The sequence below is a fragment of the Clavelina lepadiformis genome, chromosome 6, assembly GCF_947623445.1.
Source record: "Clavelina lepadiformis chromosome 6, kaClaLepa1.1, whole genome shotgun sequence".
Classification (NCBI taxonomy): Eukaryota; Metazoa; Chordata; class Ascidiacea; order Aplousobranchia; family Clavelinidae; genus Clavelina; species Clavelina lepadiformis.
Window position 1 is genome coordinate 954,247 of NC_135245.1, and position 21,701 is coordinate 975,947.

Here is a 21,701-nt window from a genome sequence, read left to right on the forward strand (position 1 = left end):
CGTATTACTGCGAGACCGTGTTGTGTTGTCCTTGTGGACAAGCCTAGTCATTCTGTCATTTTAAGAGTTTGATGACGTCAATAGTTCCTCTTTCGGAAAAGTCGTAAATAGTTTTACTGCGACGGTATAATTTTCGTTTCACCTGATTGAAGTGGAAATTTCCATGGTAGCTTTGCTTGAAACCACTCGAGAGTCAGGTCTTCATCAGTTGTTACTTCGTGTTTCCTTTCTGCACTTCTATGTCAGGATCAAGTATTGAAGTATTACTCCATAACTCCTTCCCATTCAGATCTTCATATGATAGTGCAAAGGTAAATGAGACTCTTTGTAAGCCTAGCTTATAGGCTACTCCTATCTGGCTGAAGTTTATATTCAATAGTAGGCTATCAGCTTGACACATTGACAACTTTTCTGGCACTCTGTAAGTTCTAAAGTGAAGGTTTCTAAGCTACGCCCAAGGTCGGGAATTTGAAATCAATGTAGCCTAGGCCTGTAGCTCTTTATGATTTATATAAGCAAAATAGCTAGGATGCACAACCGCGTGATGCATTTATATACTAAACCCTGCTACCGAAACTGTGACAGCATTTGGTTGTGCACTTTTACACTATACCCAATTTATGACTGGTTTAGTTTATAAAGTATCTGTGGTAGTACGCTTTTTTAATCTACCATTAATTTGTTCTTTTGCATTGCCTGGGGAAAGTGCATACAGTTTCAGAGTTTTGAGCAGTGTCCTGGTAAGCCAAGTATCTTCTAAGGCAGACTGCATAGTTTGGCAAAGGCACACTCAATAATGCTTGTCATAAGCTTCAGTGGCGCGCTTTAGGTGAGTGATGTTGAATTTAATGCTGTAATAACTTGGCCAATAACTTTTGTGCGTTCAATTGCTTTAGAAATTGAATTAGTCAAACTGCGTAAATTACTGTGTAATTGTACACTTCCAGTGTGCCTGAGCATTTTTACCCTCCCCCATTTGTCATTTTGGTTGTTTGACACATACAAGATTTTGCTTAAAACGGTCATACTTTGCAGTCCGGCTGAAAACTGTGACAGGTTTTAGCACAAACTGAAGAATCATGTGCAGAGGCCCAAGCTTTGGTGTGACCTGGTGCACTGATGCCTCAGTTGTTTGTTTATCAATTTTTTTCCCTTTTTAGGTTTTTATAAATTGGCGCACAAGTCTTTGCAACCAAGCATGAAGTGTGTAGCTTGCATTTCTACAAATGTTTCTTTACATCATCTTGATTACACATTAGCATCAGGACTCAGTCTGTTGAACAACTTGTATCTTTCGTTCAGTGTATACTTAAAGTGCTTATACTTTCTATAAAATATTCAAGCTCTTTATATATGGACGCTGCAATTAAATACATGTGAAATCAAACTTTGCAAGTGGTAAAGTGGTGGGAATTTTCTTTGGATGCAATCTTGTATGGTGTATATATGTGAATTTCTTGGTTTTTAGGTGTAATGTCTTGACAACCAGATTTCAATACCATACCAGTACAATAGGCTTTTGTGTTGAAATGAAATTCTACTTTTTCCAGCAGATAGTAATCATGGTAGAGTGAAATGATTTACTGATGCCAAGAGAGATTTTTTGGAATTGTCATATACTTGAGTTTCTGGAAATTTACAGCATGATGTAGAAAATATAATAACGATTACTCAACTACAATGAATAGTGAACAAATGAATGAAGACGGTATTACTTATTATTCTTATTTTATTACAAGCTTACTTAGCAAATTTTGATAAATTTGCAACGTTGTTAAATTTATCTGCTCATTATTATTATAGACTACCAGCGAACTATAAATGGAATTGTCACAGATGCAAACGAAAGAGGTAAAGTATATTTTTTTAATATAGTTTATTTGTGTACTACGTTAATTGGCATCTGTACAGGTCAACCAGTTCTCATCACTGTAGTTGACAACCGAACTATAACTAATCAAAATGAAATACACCATTGCACTGGTGTGGTTGTGAATGGAGACGGAGTAGAACCATCAAATGGATCAACCCCAGTTCAAAGTAATTGCATGCTGCAACTGTCCTTCTGTGATGCAATTGAAGGCTAAAATTTACATTATTGCAATTCTTATAAATAGTAAACCATTGGCCTGATAGTTTATAAATATAAAGAATCGTACTAAATCAATTGCCTTCATTTTCCTGCATCACATGGTTATCAATTCTCATTTGCATGTCTCTCAAAACTCTAAGACAGTTTTTGGTTTGATTTTGCATGCATTTCTACTCCCCTAAGGTGACAGTGCTTTAATTTACATGAAGTGATTGTTACAGGCCTATGTAGTTGAAGACAAATCTTGTACATTAATTATTATCAAAGCAGTGAGCAACTTATATTTACCATCGGCACTCATAGTTGGGCAGTACCGCGGTACTATAGTACTAAATTACTGTACGCGGTACTTTTTCAATACCGGTTGGTACTTTTAAAAAAAGTATTGAATCTTTGTACTGAATTACTTTTTTCAAGAAATTTCTGTCGGTCCCCGTAATCGGTACTTATCACGTGAATATTTCAAAATTTTAACAAGTATGTTTTCAAAAATACATGTTAATTAATCCTTAATACTAATTTTAGCATTTGTTGATCTTCTTTAATCTAGAAATGACAAGTAAAACTTCAGGCAATTAATGTCACATATGTTTTTACCTGGAGTAACCTTTACCGGAGGCATAATAGCGGCAGACATTGCATTTGCAGCAGCATCTTTTACACAAAAAGTACCAGTACCTAGTACCGACAAAGTATCGAACTACTTTTTAAACATAGTACCGAATACCGGAACCGCCGATACATTTTTACCAAGTACCTGTATCAACGGTAGTTTCAAAGTACCAACTGCCCGCCTCTGTCAATACGATGGTTATACATTGTATTTCTGGCCACCTAACAGTCTTTCACAACGCTAAGTGCTTGCATAATTCTCCGCCAAACAATTGTCTCTTTTTGTAGTAAAGTTTTTTTGTGATCAGTTAATTTAATCCACCTGCTGTTGAGGCGTCGCATGTAATAATGTTTAGCTTGCTTGTACTTAATACGCTTCATTTAGCTTAGCCTTTATTTCATTTCAGCGTTAAGTTTTGATTCGTTTTTTGTCAGGTGACAGCGACCGAGAGAGAGTGGAGCAACCAGCTTCAACTACAAGAGTTTATCAAAGTGCACATTTGAATGGTGCGTTTGTTTTTAGCACTTTGATGAAGTATCTGAGCACTGCAATATATCATATATGGTTATCTGATATCTCAAGTGTTCACTCTTCGATTAGTTTTATTATTGGTTGCATTTTAAATCCAAAATTGGTAACATGCAGTTTTGTTCAGGTGATGAACAAGATTATCGTAATCTACATAGACATAAAGTTTTTTCCCCCTGTTCGGATATCACTGTCCCGAAGGACCCCAACAGTCCGTCTGCTGAGAACAATGAAAGGGGTGAAACTCAACCAAAAACTGTGGCAACCCAATCACTTCCAAACCAGAATTTTGATGGAACAGACATTGTTACGACTCCCAAACAAGTGCGGTCTGGATCTGCCGCCAATATGTTGTCTGTCTCTGTGACAGTTCAGTGTGGAGAAACCTCTCCAAAGGCTGTTGCGTGTGTGAGCAGTCAACCATATTCATCTCAAACTTCACCAAAGGCAGTTAGGCATGAAGAATTCTGCCGACAAGAACAAGGTAATGAAAGAATGATTATGTGAAGGCAATTTTTTGATAGTTATGGTCGTGAATCGTTTCTGTGTGTGCTTGCCAAAATTTTGCTTGTAAGTAAAATCTGATAAATTTTACACATTTCTTGTGGTATCATATGTGGTTACTATAAATGTGGTTACACTAGAACATTTCTAGGCGATAGAATGAGTGGGTAATTGGATATATTTGATTATTGGGCAAACGTTTTATCCAATAGAAAGCTAACAGCAGCTGTAAACACCAATTAATCACTTCCGGAGTTTGTCTGCTTTTTTGTCTGCTTGCATTTTGTGTGACCCAGCATTTTCCTATTCAGCAGTTTTACTCAAATAAAAAGAGTACGTTGCTTTGTTTTTAAAAACATATTTTTCACCTGGTTTAAACAAAATTGTGCAATACTAGGCACACAATACATGGAGAAAACACTTAACACTGTGTTTTCTTAATGACACCATTGTTGTTTACAAGCTAATATGACATGGTGATATTTTTAGCAAGCTATTAGACATGTGGTTAACTTGCATGTTAGTTTGCAATATGATTTTTTAAACAACAGTGCGACAGTTTTATGAATACAGTACAGTAGAAGTAAATTCCACTTTTGTGGACATTGATAAACTTTCCGAACAATACCAAGCAAGCTTTTAAAATAACAAAGCTCTTTCAAACGCATACAATCGTATTTCGAATAACCTTGTTTACTGCTCGAAGCACAGTAACATAGATCACAGTTATCGTAACAAGCAGATGTCATGTGATACCATACTTCAAGAAATAACTTGAGTAGGCCTACCAAGAATATGCTTCATTGTTTAGCAACAAATATTTTCTATTGTTTGTTTGACAATATCCACCATTTAATATCACTCAACCAAATGAAGCTGAAATGCTTTTTAACTTTAACTGCTGAGGGCGTTACGTTTTATTTTACACAACTTTTTTGCAAAAGTGCATACACATAATTAATTATAGTTTGTAACGTAACGCTAAAAGTGACCTTTGATCTTTCAAATGACAATATCTTGACCACAGGTGGGTGGCACCACTGTACTGTAGTAAGTATCGAATTACTAAACCGTTGTGCTTTTTCAGCACCGATAACGTAACCATCGGTATATACTTTTGGAAAAAAGGTCAATATCGCAATATTTGAATTTATTTTCGAATATATTTTCTTTATTTGGAAAAAATACAATATCTTGATTACACTTCATTTCTCACCATCAACTTGGTGAGAAATTAAATCCCACAACAAGCATTACTTCACTAAAAAGTTAAACACTTGCTCCAGTTGGGTAATTCCAGATAACACTGGTCAACACGGTTTTTGTGGCAGACTGTGTTGGGGTCTTTTTTACCTAATTTTGGGGCGCTGAATCCGAATCTGGCATTATTTTTTTTCTATCACATCACGTTTTGAGATAATATATATGTTCATTATAAATAATATCGCAAATCAGAAACCGCCTTGAAATGTAGAGGTTGTTTTAATCAAAACTGCTTGAACGCTTAATCATGCAAAACACGAACACAAAGCCTCGAAATCATTTAAAAAACATCACTAGAAACTAACCGTTGAACAATCAATGTAATGATACAGAAATGCCACAATCTTTAAGAGCTCGAAAATTTTCGTTTTAATGGCTTTCGTTTATGGGTAGTGGTGTCATTTTCTCTCTTCAAGTTCCAGCAGTAATCTGCCATCATGTGGCAATCCCATCGGCCTTGGTAGCGCTCTTTCATATAACTCTAATGTCTTAGTGAAAGTGCTCACCTTGTTCTTCACTGACGTCCCCAAGGTTTTCAGAAAAGTAATCTAAATGATTTTTCAGAAAATGTAGCTTTATGCTCATATTGCATTTCATCTCTTGCATGCTGGACAACATTTCTTTTAAGAGGTCTCGATAGTTCTCTGCCTTTCTGTTGCCAAAGGAGTTACTAACAACTAAAGAAAAAGCATTCCAAGCCCTTGCTTCAACTGTGTTCATTGATGCTGCAAAGTTTGGATCTCTGAGCAGCTTCCTTATTTGTGGGCCACTAAAAACTCCAGCCTTTTTCTTTCTTTTCTTCACTGAGACTTGGGAAGGCTTAGCAGATGTACTTAAAGCAATCTCCATTGTGATCAAGAGCCTTAGCATACCATTTCATTGCCCAAGTTTGATGGGAAGTAGCAGCAGGATGATCTACTTGGTATCATTCTTCTTGGTTATGAATGATATTTTTCTCTCCAGGTGTTAAACTGCTCCTTTCTGGCTACTTATCTTTTATCCAATGCTCATCTATGGCTCTGCTATCCCAGTAGCAGAGAAAACAAGGGTATTTGGTGTAACCACCTTGCTGTCCTAACAGAAGGTTCATTATTTTTATGTCTACACATAATCCCCAGCCATGATCACTGTACTTCAGTGTTTCCAGCACATCCTTAATGTTTTCATACGTTTCTTTGAGTGTCACAGAATGTCCTACTGGAATCGATGCATTTTTATTTCCATTGTGAAGTAACACGCACTTCAGGCTTCGTTTTGAGCTGTCAATTTTCTTGTACATTATACGAACAATGTTATGTTTATTGTTGACAATGTTTACGTTTTACTAAAGAATAGGGTGCTGTCACAAAAAGCATTGGCCTTTTAAGTCTCCAGGGCAGATGTATACAGATAAAGACGGTAACTCAGTAATGAGCTACCAAACGTGATGTATAAACCAAGCTCGGTGTATAAAGATGGTAACTAAGTAATGACATACGAAAGAAAAAATGAATGCGTCCACATATATTTTCGAAATTCGAAAAGAGGTCCGTGATTGAAAAGAGATTAAGAACCACTAGATTAAAGTTTACTGAAAACTCTATCATTCTGTGTTACAACAAAACTTCCAGCCGAGGTTTCATCATAGGAGGTGATTTCAATAACAATATTAGATCTGTTACTGTTATACGCTCACCGTACCGTCACTAACGAAAGTCAAAATTTGATCAATTTATGAAATTGGGGAAAATGCGCAGCGAAAAACCTGACGTGATAGAGCAATTCTGAGCTCAGAATTGGATTCAGCAACCAAAACTTAGCCTAAATCAATCATCAAAGTTCATGCAACAAAAAATTTTTTTGTTTTTGTAGACCAGTGTAATTATATTGCTTCCTTGGCTATAGTAATACCTTTTATATTATATATACTGAGCAGCAAATACTTCTAACGAATGACAATTTTTGTTCAGGTGAAAATCCCGACCATGTGCCAGGCCTCGTAGTTGCCGGCCCCGTAAATGAAAGACGAGGTATTATTGAATGCAGCTAGTATTATTCACTGACTAAATACCTTTAAATAAAAGTTAACAAGATTGGTCAGAGTTGCTTTCATATAATGGTTATTTTCTTAGAAAGCTTAGAAAAAAGCTTTTTGACATTTTAGATCATGCTTTGTGCTTGTTTTGGTAGCATCAAGTTTTTCCTTAATTTGTTTATGAATTGTAAAAACATAGTTTTTATTAAAAGGTAAACGGAGGAAAAGAAATCCACAGCACAGAGGTAAAAGGAACAAGTTTCCATGGGATTCTAGTTCGCGTGGTACCACTGGTATTTAACATTTTTATTTGTACAGTGCTTAAATTAAATCTGTTTATTGTGTCAATTTACAATGACTTGGGTGCTATTAAACTTGCCTAGTGCATAATTCGTTATAATAGTTTTTTTCTATTCAAAGAAAAAGAGATTAAGGCAATCAAAGAAGTCTATGAGATGCAGCTCAAGAGGAGAGAAGATGATCTTCATCTTCAAGGAGTCGTTGTTCCATTAAAGAACATTCCTGTGGTTCATCCGGAGTTTACTAAAATCACCAACTTCTACAAAGGGGGTGCAGCTCCTAAGGAAGAAAAGTACAGCTCGACCAATGAAAGGCTTTTCTCTACCAAAGGAGAAACAATTCCTTTTGATGAACTATGCAAACCTGACAGGAAGTCACGCTTCACCGGGTTCGTGGGGAACCCCGGTGCAGGAAAAACGACATTTTCAAAGCGCTTGGTTAAACAAAAGAAGCTCATGTGCTTTCTCTTGAAGTACATGGACCTAAATTACAAAAAAGAACTGACTTTGCGGGAATTAATTCTAGATAAACCTTACCCTGATCTGGAACCAAGCACCTGCAAGTTTGCCTTCCAGTGGATCAAGAAGAATCAGGATAAATGCTTGTTCGTGTTTGACGGGCTGGACCAGGCTGTGTGGTCATTTGACGAGAATGTCTCTAAGGAAAGTTACAACACAAAACAGCACGTCCAACATTTGATGACCAATCTTTGCAATGGACATTTCTTTCGTGATTCTTTTCTCGTTGTCACATCACGCCCCCACAGCATGACTCTCATTCCAGAATTCCAAAGACCAAATTTGATGTACCTGCTTGGAGATTTGCCTCATGACGACATGAAGAAGCTCTTTTTTGCATATGCTGGCAAGAAAGCTCAATTCATCTGGGACCAACTCCACAAAACTGCTCCAATATTGATGAGTTTATGTCACAACCCTCTCATGCTCCAGCTAGTTATTACTGCTTGTATTGAGAAATTGGATCAAATCGATGAAATCCAGACGATGACCAAAGTCTTTTCCACTGTTCTTGAGCAACTAAAACACAGCACTAACGTCCGCCACGACATCAGTAAGATCAAACTGCAGATCAGTAAACTTGCCTTCAACGCTACAGAAGCAGGCACTGTCGTTATCACTGTTGAACAACTGAAGACTGTACAGCTGGATGCTGATACTGTGCAAGATCTTATCATTTTACTCCACGCTGCCATGGGGGTCACCAACAAAGTGTTTGATGGAGATACCAAGTTGTACTTTTCCCATCAGACCTACCAAGAGTATTACACGGCGATTCACATCAAGGTTTCCTTGCCTCTTGAAGAATTTAAAGTATTCGTTCGTAGCAAGCTTTACACAGAACATTACAATGTCGTTCGGAGGTTTCTTTTCGGGGTTATGCTTGATATATCAGAAGGTGAGTGTGAATTATTGTGTTCTAAAGTTCTAATTGACCAGGTTGTCAAACTTGTCTTTAGTGATGTTTTCATGTGTCCTCAGCTTCCAGAAAGCCACTGTAATTTACTGTTATGTGGAAACACAGGGTATTGCATCACTTCTGTGAACATTTTTCTCAAATGGTCTTTAATGTTTTCAGATGTGAATGATGAAATGAGTGAAAAGCAAAGAGTCATAAAAGAAAGCATCATTAAGAAGTTGGAAGACTTTCCGCTGAAGATTCCAGACTCTGGTATGGTTGATATCATGATATTACTTGAAACTATATCTTTCATGTAATAAAAATTAAGTTTAGCAAAACCATCAGTCAAAGCAACTTTACCAATCTCGTTATTTGGCCAACAACTTGTTAAAGCACATGTTAACAACATTCCTTAATTTAAATCTCGAAATACCTTCAACTCGAAATCTACCACAACTCAAAGGTTCTTTCCAGAGCAACAGTCGCTTTGTAAATAGCATGCAAAGTTTATTTTACACAATAGTTCATTTGTTAGCAAATGTCAGCGCACTGCCATTATTTTGTTTCAACCAGTGTCATTATTATCCACCAGTTGTGGCGATTCAATTCAGCAAAAGTTGAAGCAAAACTCGTGATAGATCTCATGTAAATGGTTTGAACAGAGATTGGTCGGTGTTTCACTAACATTTTAATTTTTCTACTTTCAGCGGAAGCCTGCAAGCTCCTTGAGCTCTGGTGCGACATCAAGGAGTGCAATGATGAGGAATTGATGGAGAAGGCGGCCGAGCTCTTCCCGCCCTGGTTATGCTTGAAAGAGAATCCGCTCGACGCAAACCAGGTCCACTGCTTCTGTGAGATCATGAAGAGGGTGAAGAAGCCGCTCGATAAACTCATCATCTCCCACTGCAAGCTCAACACCACCCTCCATCGGCTCATAATCGACGCCATGATGCATTTGGACTCGGTAGATTTTGCTTCAGTAAATTTTTTGTTGTTTGCTTATTGCCTTATAAGGCTTATACGATATTTGTAGGTTTTTATCATAACGCGCATTAAGCTTGTGGGTTCAAATTTCAATTTTTCGTTCGCTGATGGCACTGGCTTGTACCGTGGATCCGAAAGAGAAAGCAAGACCGTTGTTGTCAAATTGCACAACACATTTGTCAAATATTTGTTTGGACAACTGGACCAGCTCTGTCTCGTTAACGCCAAATATTTGCTCAATGACCTCACACAATGAAGTCACTGTTTTATTACCCATGTGATGACGTCATTTTGTTGAAGTTCTTAGAAATATGCTCGTTTTGACTAAAGCTGTAAAACTCCCCGCTATAAAATGGCGACATCCGGCAAACAATTGCGTAACGTTGTAATCTTACCATTTAACTTTGTCACTTATCGTATCCTTATCTCACATAGCTTTCTCCTTAACTTCAGATCGGGGAATTCTTCATCAGCGCAAACAAGCTGACAGGTGAGGCCGTTGCCGACATCTGTCGAATCCTGCCGAAGGTCACTAAGTCGTTCCGCATGAGGGCGTGCCTAGTCAACGAAGATGGCGCCGAACGTCCAATCGAAAAAGAGGAAATACATCAAATTCAACGAACTCTAAACGCGATGGATCATTGGGTATGTTTGGTTAGAGTTTTGTGATAAGTGGAATTTTATTTACTCTTTCAAAACTTGTTTAAAAATAAGTTTTACATTTTTCATTCTCTATATATTTGGTTTGTAGATTTCACGGATTAGTATTATGGTCGGTTTTAGTTGCAATAATTGTGCATCTACAGACAATCCTTTCTTTAAAAAAAGTTTCAATGAAGTTACTCACTTGTTCAGTTTCAGTTTGTTAGGATCCTTCGCTAGTGTCACATCTATGATTGCGCGACACAAAGCAAAACTAACAATGATTTGTTTTCTAGAATCTTGAAGTTTTTGCTGGTCCTGGAAACACCCTTCGGAAAAGGAGCTGAATGTTAGATTGATTAAGTGCATCTTAACAGATTTATTTTTGCCATCAAGATATGAATTTCTAAAACGTTTAATGTTTATCATTGGGATCAGGGATCTCATCTATTCAGGAGATTGAAAATCACTTAAGCCTTGCCTTCAATTAAGCTGTATTCTTTCTGTTCATTCACCTATATGTCTTCAACTAAATGGCTTCTTGGTACGATATATGCTGTGTTGGCTCTTTTATTATAAAGCAAACATGTTTTAAACGGGTTGTTACTTCCATATTATTGCATTGAATTGATCAGAAGGCTTTCCGTTTCCTGTAACTATCTTCAATAAGCTTCGCAATCGTCAAAGTAATACACGACGCAAAATGATGTAAATGCAGCTAAATTTTTCTAAACAATACTGAACTGATTGCAGAAAATTGCACTATTCTGTATCAACTGAAGCGCAAATAGGTTTTTGTAAGCTTGCCATTAAGTGGATCTGTCCTTCATATCACTTTCCATACACGACTTAGTAGCAAGCAGTAGGTGGTAGTTTATTCTTTCTGGCCACGCCGTAGTTATGTAAATTGAATGCGTGATGTTTTATTGAACAATGATGTCATCTGTTCCCAGCGTGATCTTGTAATTTAGCTTTTACTTATAATTCGCATTAAGTTTCTTTGGTCTGATGCTGTTTGTCTTCAACTATTTCCCGCTACTGTTGTTTTTGATAGTCAGCTGTCACTTAATACAGCATAGTGTTAAACTTGCAGATCGTGTATCGTATGACATATTTTGAGTTATTTCAATTGGCAGCGGAAACTGTTTTGGTGCATCACATTATGGTACTAGTTTATTTGTTGTACTTTTTTGTTTATTACCGATGGCAAGTTATTCTGTATGCCGCTGGAACAAGTCATATTTGAATAAAATGTTAGTGATGTTCATCAAGAATCTCGATTCAAGATGTACACCACTTAAGTGTTCTGTGAGAGCGTACCGTGGAATACTTGGTTTTTACTACCTTTAGGAATAAAAAGCTAATACAATATACTGAATACGACTTTTGTAAGTGAAACCATCTAACACTTGTTATTATAATTTTTGTGCTCATTATAGTTCTGAAAGATCATTATTGACACTGTATGGTTTTTACCGACTGATATCAGAGTTTGATTAGAAATTGATTTTCGTAGATATTAGAAGCATTAGTAGTGTCGACCAGTGACCAAACAAGGCATGTTTGTCTTGATGATGTTGCAAAGCCGTACACTTTTATCTAATTTTCTTGTGCCTAATTGATAGGGGCAGGTGTCATCAAGTATGTTGTGTGCTGTCAACTGCATACACATTTTGTTGTGCGAATGCTCTTTAGTGCCGCATGTGATGTGGGTATTTGCACTGATTCCGAAACGGCCACACTTGGCGCCATCACGTCCGAGAGAAGTTTCGCTGCAGCACCTTGTACAGCTGATGAAACAGAGTCGTGACTTAGTGTCATGGTAATCAAAAAAACGACCGTAATCGTTGTACAGCAGCCTGCTGTTTTATATAGCACCCTCTCATTGTTTGCTGCTCAGTTAATACTAGACTGCCGTTGGTAATGTGTAATGCCAGGCTGCTGTTCATGACTTGTCAATGCTCCAGTAGCGCCCCGCTGTTAATGGTTGCTCTGTAACTACCAGGTTGCCGTTGGTGACGTGATAAACAACAGACTGCGGTTGCCCATTTAGCACCCTGCTGTTGATTGCTGCTGAAAACTGGACAACTCACAGTTTGTTGATATCAGGGGTTTTCCAGACCTGAATATAAGTTACACTATCTTCGCCCACACAACCAATCTTTAAATATAGTCTTTTCAAAAAACCAAGATATATTTTTCTTCAAAGAAATACACATCAGCTGCTCGCTTTGCTAAAAAATTAAGCTGTTATCGATTACTTTGTGAACAACTGGTATTACGTCACCAACAGTAGCGTGTCAATCATTGAGCAGCAACCAATAGCAGGGTGCTATTGTAAAACGGTTGAGATTATATCTCGGTCCTCAATGCCAAAACGTGATTGTGGCTAGTTAGTTATTGTCCCATACCCCGCCTTCCACGTTATCAGGTAAACACATGCTGTTCGTCCAGCTGTTTTATTAGTACGACGCCTCACATAAGACGTTGCCTACTGTTCTGTTAACACTTGACCTGTCTGAATCAGAAAAGACAATAGATCACACTTGTTTGTGTTTATAAGTCGTCATAACATTGCGCTTTCAACAGGAATGAGTTGTTGTGGAAGCACCTTGCGCAGCTTTCCCCGAGAGTTGATGTTATAGTTTTATCACCGTGGTTGATAATTTGGGGCTTTACTGCAAGGCCAGCTGAGCACCGATTAAATATTCAGGCAAGTTTACAAACAGTTAATACGATCAAGGTGACGTAATAGTCACATCGAACAAAGAAATACGACCAAAAGCGTGCTGTAGTGACGTTTCAGTAGATGTACTACATTACATTCAATATAGGTCATAATGTTACGTAACGTAGTCTACTGTCGATTTCTTATCCTGGAAAAGGTATTACGCTCATTAGCCAGCTAAAACGTTTTCGGTGCTTGTGGCTTCCTACAGTGTGACAGCATTTTGAAAGTTTCTAGTTCACTAACAGCGAAGTAGCCTGTTTTGTTGCGTAGAAGATGCTGAGAAGTACGACAAGTTCTGCAGCCTGGAAATACAAGTGGGACAAAGCGTAAAATCGCCAGGCTTTGTGACAAGAAATGGTGGGCCAAACATACCGGCATTGAGGGTGGACCGCAGTTAACATCAAAAGCGTGACCGACCGTACGGCCCGGTACTCACGTCTATGTTATTTTTGTGTGTTGCGTTTAGCCAACTTAAAGATGTGTTTCGATAGAACGCGGAAGTACGCCTATGTGTGAAGTAATTTAACATTGTGATGACGTCTTAAAACAAGTTTTCGTTTGTTTGTCATGTCATGACGCACAATTTGGACTGGTGTTAGTCACGCATGATTTAAAAGAAACATTTCGATCGTTGAGAAGTTTGAGGAACCGTTTGCCATTTCTGAGTGACTGAACATAATTCAGCAACAATCACTGAACAGATGTTCTACTTTCTAACAAGCAATCAAGGCTAAATTGGCATCTCGGTTTAAGCTTCAAGCATTTCGGTTATATTTTTCGAGCACAACTAAAAGATTGTTTTGTTTTTGAAAAAATACGCCCGTCATGCTTGACCGATCATCGATCAAAACTCACAAAGAGAATGGCGCGAGGTACTGTCATTGCTTGCAGTCTTAATTTTTGCCAGTTACTGTTACACTGTAAGCAGATAATGCAGTTAGCTGCAAAGACAGATGGTTAGTTAGCACAAAGGTTGTTTAAAACTTAAATTGAGTTATTTTTGGTTGAATTGAATTCAGACTAAAAGAAAGATTCACATGAAGTTTACCTTGGCCTACCATGCTATAGGTATTGAATTTGTTAGCAAGGAACCGAGAGCTTCGAATGTATGGCACAACATTTTCCTGGTGAAATAGTGACATCGATAACGTTCAGCCCAGATCATTTTTGCATATAAACACACAGAAAGGCTAGGCCAGCCAAGCTTTGCCGAAAGCAATCATTAAAATCGACCTATAGTGTGGGCGTTTTCAATGAGTGCACGAACAAATATTAGAATAGTCGGCTTAATCATTAATATTCGGATTTGAAAAGAACTTTATCTGTTTTAGCTGCTTCAAAGATGTTTTCGTTTTACTCTACGAAAGGGAGTTAGCGGTTTTCAACTACATCCCGAGAAATATAAGCGAGCCAAAGCTGTCTGGCATTTACAGCGCGAAATAGTTTTTCCAGGTTAGACTTCGATGCTGTTTGCAGCAATAAAGTATCTTTTGCGAGTTCTGCGACAACAGTGTTAGAAAAAATGTCCTAATTGCACGAAGCTACATTAAATAGAGATAGTTTTCAAAAACATTCCTCTCATTTAAGGTCTGTGTCTTATGATTTAACCAGCGATGCGATTGGTTGTACTAAGTTTCTTCATCTGGGGCAGTTTGGCGCGGAGTCCAAGCGTGACTTCGGTGAAATCCACCCGCGCAAATACCGGGACATTCTGGCATTTGAGCGACCTTCATTTAGATTTCTATTATAACTCGGCAGCAGCGGATCCGTCCGAAGTTTGTCCTTCGTCGTACGGAAGGAAAGTGGAAAACGCGGGACCTTACGGAAATTATCGGTTAGTTTTTCCTATGAATTAATGCAGTGTAGGCTTAACAAAACTATTTGTGTCCGCGATATTTATGACGTGTTAATAACCCTTTTAAACGTCACCGTTTTATTATTTGGAAAGACACGCGTAATGATCGTGTTTTTATATTTAGGTGCGATGCCCCTTGGAAACTAATAAATTCGACCGTGTACGCGATGAAGGAAATTAACTCTAACCCTGATTTTATTTTGTGGACGGGGTACGTATTTGTTGGATTGTTACGTTATACCATGACTCATTTTAGTTACAGTTGTGCTTTGATGATTGATTGTTTTTGTATGGCAGACTGTTGGAGAATACGATTTGCAGTATAGCGAACATCAGAGACATAATAGAAATCTTTACCATTAAAAACTAATTTCGGCTAGAATTATTTTCTAGAAAGTGTTTTGTGTTTATTTTTGTCTTCTTTCGTTCATTCTGCAATTGCTGAAAATAGTTTTAAAACCGTTGTAACTAACATCCCAGACTTTGTGTTTCTTTCTTGATTGCGAAACAGGAAGAAGCGGCGTTACTCATAACTCGGTTTGTTTGTTGAAGTTAGATTTAGTTCCAAAATAAACTAACCCAAGGTAAACATTGCCTTTGTCAGCAAACAATCGGTTCAGTGCTAATTTAATTACTTCCTGAATATGCGGAACCTTACTCTCATATCGAAAGCAGCGAGTCAATAATTGCGAAAGCACGTTACATGACGTTAAGGGGCAAAGCAAAAATATAAATGCCACAAAGATATTGCAAATCAATTTTTAGCTAATTTCGCCCCTTGTTACTGGATACTTCTTACTTGATTCATGGACTTGTTACTTGGTCCTTTTCAACACTTTTAATTGGCTCCCTGCGAAAAGGTTCGATGTGGAAAGGCAAAGTTTATGAAACGGTGTTGATATGTTGCGTTATATGACAGCATACTATAGGAAATCATTGCGTGGATTCTCGAATGTTTACAACTTTAAGTTTATTTAAAATGAGCAATTTTCCCGAATGAAACTTGGCGTTTTCGTTAGTGACGACACTCTTCACACGAACGACCAAGACAAGTACCTCAGTCCCCAGCTAGTGGTGGAAGCGATAAAAAACATCACCGACCTCCTGAATGAAGTCTTTCCAGACACCGCCATCCTTTCCTCTCTTGGTAACCATGACTACCACCCAAAGAGCCAACTTCCCATTGGACCGAGCTGGTTGCTCAACGAGACAGCTGACTTGTGGGCTCCATGGTTTACCGACCAATCAGCGTTGGACACGTTTCGTGAAAGCAAGTCCCAGTTATTTTTTCAACGTTTTCTTGCGGTTTTCAATTTGTATTTATCGGTTTTTTACCGATACACGGCTGAAATAATCAGAAAATTTAATTCTCAATTAAAAAATTCTCCATGATTTTCAACGATGTTTTAATCTTTAACCTCGGAATTATCCCGTTTTTTTTACCAGAATGTCACATGTTTAGCAATATTGTTCTTGTTTAAATGTTTGTCGGTTTCGCGGTGTGTCTTTTTATCGTGTGGCGGTTGAGAATATTTAGCTTTCTGCTTTTCACGACTCTTTGCTTTTATCACGACCACAGATGGATTTTACCGCATGTCGGTGACAGCCCACAGCGACCTCAATATCATTTCTCTAAACACGCCTCTCCTGTACACTAGCAACAAAGCTTTCAATGCAAGCGCAGTTGAAGATCCCGGTGGCCAATTCAAATGGCTGGAAGAGAGTCTTCAAAATATTAGAGATTTAAAGCAAACTGTTAGTAACTTGCATTCTTTTAATGTTTTGAGCAGTTTTATCTAGACCTGCAACCTGTGTAGCCTACATCCCATGATAACCATTCCTTTCAAAGGAATACCAATATTCGTATCAAGTTTTAAATGTTAAATTCGTGTCAATTTGTTTGTTTGCCACGAACGAATAACTGATTTTTACTTTTACTCACATAGGCTTACCTAATTGGTCACGTGCCACCTGGTTATTACGAGCTCGTTGACTACAAGCATTGGTACTACCTCCAGTACAATGAGAAGTATATCAACGTCATAAAGAAGTATAGTGATGTCATAAGTGGACAATTCTTTGCTCATCAACACAGCGACACGTTCAGGCTTTTTTACAGCGATTCGGGGGCGCCGGTAAATTCCGTTTTTCCGAAGAACAATCCACAATTTTTGCGGATATTTTTGTAGATTATTTGTTATTTTCCAGCTGTCTGTCATGTGGCTTGCACCTGGGGTCACCCCATGGATGACTACTTTGCAAGGGGTGAATAATGGCTCCAATAACCCAGGGATAAGACTTTTTGAGTTTGACACGGTCACTTTTACACCTACGGTAAGCAAATACTTGAAATATTGAAATTTTACGTTGTTGTTTATGTCTAATATATGATTTTAGCGGTTTAGTCCGTACTTAATTTTTTTTTTTGAAAAGCTTAGATACCAGCAGTTACACCAGATTTATGTTTAGGATTATGAAGTTTATTACCTCGACTTGTACAAAGCTAACTCAGACAACATGGCGACCTGGAAGTTGGAATATCGTGCCACAGAGGACTACAAAATTTCCGACATAAGCCCAACTTCGATGGATAAATTTATGAAGGCAGTGGCAAGCGCCGATCCCGGCTGTGAAAGCTGTGAAAGCAACATCATGTTGCAAAAGTTATCGCTTTATAATTCTGTTTCATACAACACAGCCCATTGTGACAAAACATGTCAGACAAACCAGGTTTGTGCTATCACAGAAGTCAGTGAAAGTGGCCACGATAAATGTCTGCGAGGGGCAGCTGATAAGGTGAAACAAACGATCGCTATGATGGTTGTCATTTTTTTGTGTTTTTTCATCAGTTCTTGATTCCTTATTTACTTTTTAGCTGCTAAGTAGTAGAAATTGTTGTAATTATTTTGAGCCCATAGAGGTGCAATACGTACCTGTTTAATTTGGTAAAACGCAAGAAGTATTAATGATTGTTTCAGTGTTAATTTAAGCGATTGTTGAGTTGCAATGATTGTTCTTTTTGTAATTTCTTCTACTAATGTGACGTATTTTTAATCGGCCTCTGTCACTGCATGTTTCAAAAAATTTTTTAAATTTTTCTCACTAAAATTAGTTTCAATTTAAGTTCTACCTGAAAACGTAAGGGAATACGTGGAAGTTAACCTGCAGTCGTATCCAAAGTCTTAAACAAGAAAGTAAAACACATCGTTAAATTTGAACAACGGGAAAGTTATTCTGAAGTCATCGAAATTTAACGCATAGTCCACCTCAGTTTTCAATTTATACTTTTTTTTATAAGAAATTCTCGGTTGGAACTTTGAATCACTTACAGCCAGTTTCGGTTTTTTAACAAATGTCAGAGAAAAAACATTTTTTAATCAAAATTATTTAAGGAGCCGTCAAACATCTAAAACTAAGATCTCTATGAATTTGTTGAACGTCCTACGTAGGGCCTTATAAAACCTATTTAGACCAATCAGAATGCAGCAGGGTTGGAGTTGTTTTCAAGCCTGGGAATTACCCTAGCAGTTGGCGCGCTTCAATGTCTCAGGTCGCGTGCAGAATTAGGCTAAAAATTAGCATGAAAGTAGCTAAAATTGTTTTTTTTAGACCAAAAATTCTAGTTTTTTTTGTGCCTCTGTACAAAAAGTTTAAATCATGGTTTTTTAATGGCATTTTATAGAATGGTAGTTCAAAGAATACTAGATTGACATGCAAAATTTCAGAGTAATCACTCTCTTAGTAAATTTACTGTATAATAAAACAAACAAAGATTTTATGGCATTTTTTGGTGTTTGACGGCTCCTTTAACAATTCTGCTATAATTTACTGAGCAAAAAACCAAAGTATCCATTTTCAACGACAAACACACGAAATTAAAAACTTACTGCAAATTTCAAAGGAGGAAGGGGCTAAAGCTGGTCTACTTAAATTCCTATTTAATTCTGAGCGCAGGGGAAGAAGTCGCTGAAATAGAATAATGCTTTCTAATCTACTTCAGTATTGACGCGACCGGACAGGTTTTTTTTCTTGAGAACGTTCATTATTTGTTGAAGAGCCTGTGGTAGCATTTTGAGCAGTTTTGAAACGGCAACCCGGCGATTGTGACGAAGCTGGTCGCATGCTGGACGTCACTAAAGAAAAAGTATGAATGGTTCCGGTCCAGTGCGCATGTGACCTTAATGTGTGGTGGTTTGTTGTTGTTGTTGTTGTGGCGTTTGCTGAGTGTAGGTTCATGCTAAAGTTGACATTTTGTGTTGGTTCAAAATTAAGGCTCTCTGGCTGATTTTTTGGAAAAATGTAAGGGAAAGAGTTGTTGAAAAGTTGAAGCATTTGGTGTGAGAATTCCAGATACGAGAATTTGCTCAAAATACCGCATCAAGACCTTTTATCCTACATCTCGGTGGATGCTAAAATTCAGCGAGGTGACCGGGCTTGTTTAGTAGCAACTGCAAATTGAAAAATGTTACTTTGCATTGTTTAAGATAGGCCTTCGGATGGGCCTACAGCCCCTTAAGAACTCGATTAGCCTATGTGTTTGAAAGAACCCTTCCGCACCGGTTTTGCGCTCCGGCATAGGGCCAGATATTGACGACCCCTTTGTGACGTAATAAGTTCATTGTCTGATAAAGGATTTGAATCATTAGAAAACGTGCGCCTATTCAGTGGCTGAAAAGTACGATACCGTAACTTTCAAACAAAATACTGTATACAGGTCGCAGGTGTTGGCCTACTTCTGTAGGTTACTTGAGTTTAAATTTTACTGCGTAATGAATGAATGAATGAATTTATTGCGTCATAAAGGAGGAGTCACTATTTGGCACTTCACCGTAAGCTTCTATAATAATCTTTCGCCTGTTAGATGATATCATTGCATTATAGGCTACACCAAGAAAGTCTCATCGCTAAGTCCTTGGACCTGTCGAATGTGACAGACGTAGTAAATAGCCGCAGTAAGATAAATTCGGGCAAATGCACTCAACCCCGTAAATTCAAGAAATCTCTCACTGATTATGGTGACCTGGTCATGTTCCATGCCGTACGATGGTTAAGCCGCGCTGCATGTCTCAAAAGACTCTATGACTTCCTTCCAGAAAGTAAGATGTTTTCCGACGGAAAAAAGAAATACCTCAGCTGGACAACGAAGAATGGGATGATATCACCACACACTTTCCATCTCTCAGTCAAGCGCTGCAAGACAATAACAAGCTTCGTAACGATTTATATAGCACAGTTTCTGCTTTTATTAAAGAGCTTTGTCTTTGGAAGACGCAGTTTTGAGCGGTGTCACAACTCATTTTCCTACACTTTCAAGCCATCGAGTCAACAGATCAGTAGAAACGTACATCATGCATATTTGCAACTTAATTGATGAATTCGAACGTCGCCTTGAATGAATGAAATCTTTCTTGCCTCTAATGAAGGTCTTTGCGGCCACTACCGCGGCTCCTGACAATCTTCGATTGGAGCTGATAGACATGCAATCAGATGTCGAGCTGGAACAAATATTTCAAAGAACAGACCTGCCTGACTATTAGAGTCGAATTCCAGTAGGGAAACATCCCAGCCCGATAGCCAATGCCCCTGATTAATGCCTTTGTATTTGGTTCAACTTACGTATGTGAAGCACTTTTCAACAAAATGGCCAGAATTAAAAGCCTATATCGTAACCGATTGACTGACGACCGTCTCAAACAGCTTCTGCGCATTGCATCCTGTACAATTACGCCTCGTTTTGACAAACTTATCAAAAGTCAAAACCAATGTCAAATTTCACATTAAATTACAATTTATTTTTTCTGTGTTCTTTGTGATTTGTTGCTATTCATTAAAATTTCTTTTTATTGAACCGCTTGTTCTTTTTGCGGCTCCGTGTAAAATCAAGTTTTTAAATTTGGTTCCGATACTAAAAAAGGTTGAGAAGCACTGCTACATTGTTTGAACTTTAACCTAGTTATTGCTTCATAGCTATTGTTCAAACGAAGCAAGTTTTAAGCAACCGTTGAAAGTACATCATATAAGGCCTTTTCACAGCCAACTATCCAAATCTCAGAAAAGTTTAATAAACGCAAAACACAAATACGATTATTCTTCTCTTGAAGAAGAATGGAGGACATTTTTACCATCACTTACTTGAGGATCATCATTTTAATGACGTCATAATGATAAGTTTTTCTCACGATTCGATTGGTTAATTTAGGTTCGAAATGTAGCGCGTGACTTTAGCAAAGCAAGAAACACGGCTTGCGTTGTGCCGGGCATCGAAAAGGGCAAGGCTATGTAGCGTTAAATTAACTTAGAACGTGCTATAAGTTTTAGTAATTAAGTTTGTGTGGTCACTGCCATTATTTTCATCTTGTAGCCTTACACTTTTACATGTAAACATTACAAAGAAGCTGGGTCTGTTAGCCTAACCCTTAAATTCTAGAATTGGAAATGGGCAACCAGCATAGAACTGCAGAAAGCTGATTGGCCGAGGGTTTATTTCGGCCTATCTGTTTACTGAAGTTAAGTGCAGGAAGCCAACGCTTCTGGCCGATGCAGCATATAAGTGATTGGCTGATTTAGTTTATGCTGGCATACCGTATTTTAGCTAGCCTAGCCCGAACAAGCAGCGCCTATAACAGTTAACGTATTTCAGTCCTTGTTATGTCACAATGCAACCTAACCTTTAGGATGTATTGCCCAATCCATTTTATATAAGCTTGGCATAAAGCCTATTACTAGGCCCGTATGGAAAGAAAGCGTTGTGTACCG

At 38.0% G+C, this 21,701-nt stretch overlaps 2 protein-coding genes across 4 annotated transcripts; both read left to right on the forward strand.

Moving 5' to 3' along the window:
• Window positions 1-111: 111 nt before the first annotated feature.
• LOC143462773 (protein NLRC5-like) lies at window positions 112-11,633 on the forward strand. 3 transcript variants are annotated; one of them, XM_076961045.1, is made up of 14 exons: window positions 112-311; window positions 707-829; window positions 1,161-1,708; window positions 1,804-1,851; window positions 1,912-2,040; window positions 3,140-3,211; window positions 3,361-3,717; window positions 6,950-7,009; window positions 7,227-7,307; window positions 7,435-8,730; window positions 8,911-9,003; window positions 9,441-9,697; window positions 10,171-10,362; window positions 10,656-11,633. In XM_076961045.1, the coding sequence occupies exons 3-14, from the start codon at window positions 1,681-1,683 to the stop codon at window positions 10,704-10,706; spliced, it is 2,664 nt and encodes an 887-aa protein (XP_076817160.1). In that variant the 5' UTR covers window positions 112-311; window positions 707-829; window positions 1,161-1,680; the 3' UTR covers window positions 10,707-11,633. The 3 variants fall into 3 exon arrangements, with proteins under 3 accessions (XP_076817160.1, XP_076817159.1, XP_076817161.1); XM_076961044.1 differs by having other exon boundaries at window positions 112-1,708; XM_076961046.1 differs by lacking the exon at window positions 1,912-2,040 and having other exon boundaries at window positions 114-829.
• Window positions 11,634-13,694: 2,061 nt separating this feature from the next.
• Window positions 13,695-18,053, forward strand: LOC143462800 (acid sphingomyelinase-like phosphodiesterase 3b). Its single transcript, XM_076961090.1, has 8 exons — window positions 13,695-14,542; window positions 14,678-14,924; window positions 15,070-15,156; window positions 15,965-16,215; window positions 16,525-16,700; window positions 16,892-17,080; window positions 17,154-17,279; window positions 17,415-18,053. Exons 2-8 carry the CDS (start codon window positions 14,704-14,706, stop codon window positions 17,799-17,801), a joined length of 1,437 nt encoding a protein of 478 aa, XP_076817205.1. The 5' UTR covers window positions 13,695-14,542; window positions 14,678-14,703; the 3' UTR covers window positions 17,802-18,053.
• Window positions 18,054-21,701: the final 3,648 nt, after the last annotated feature.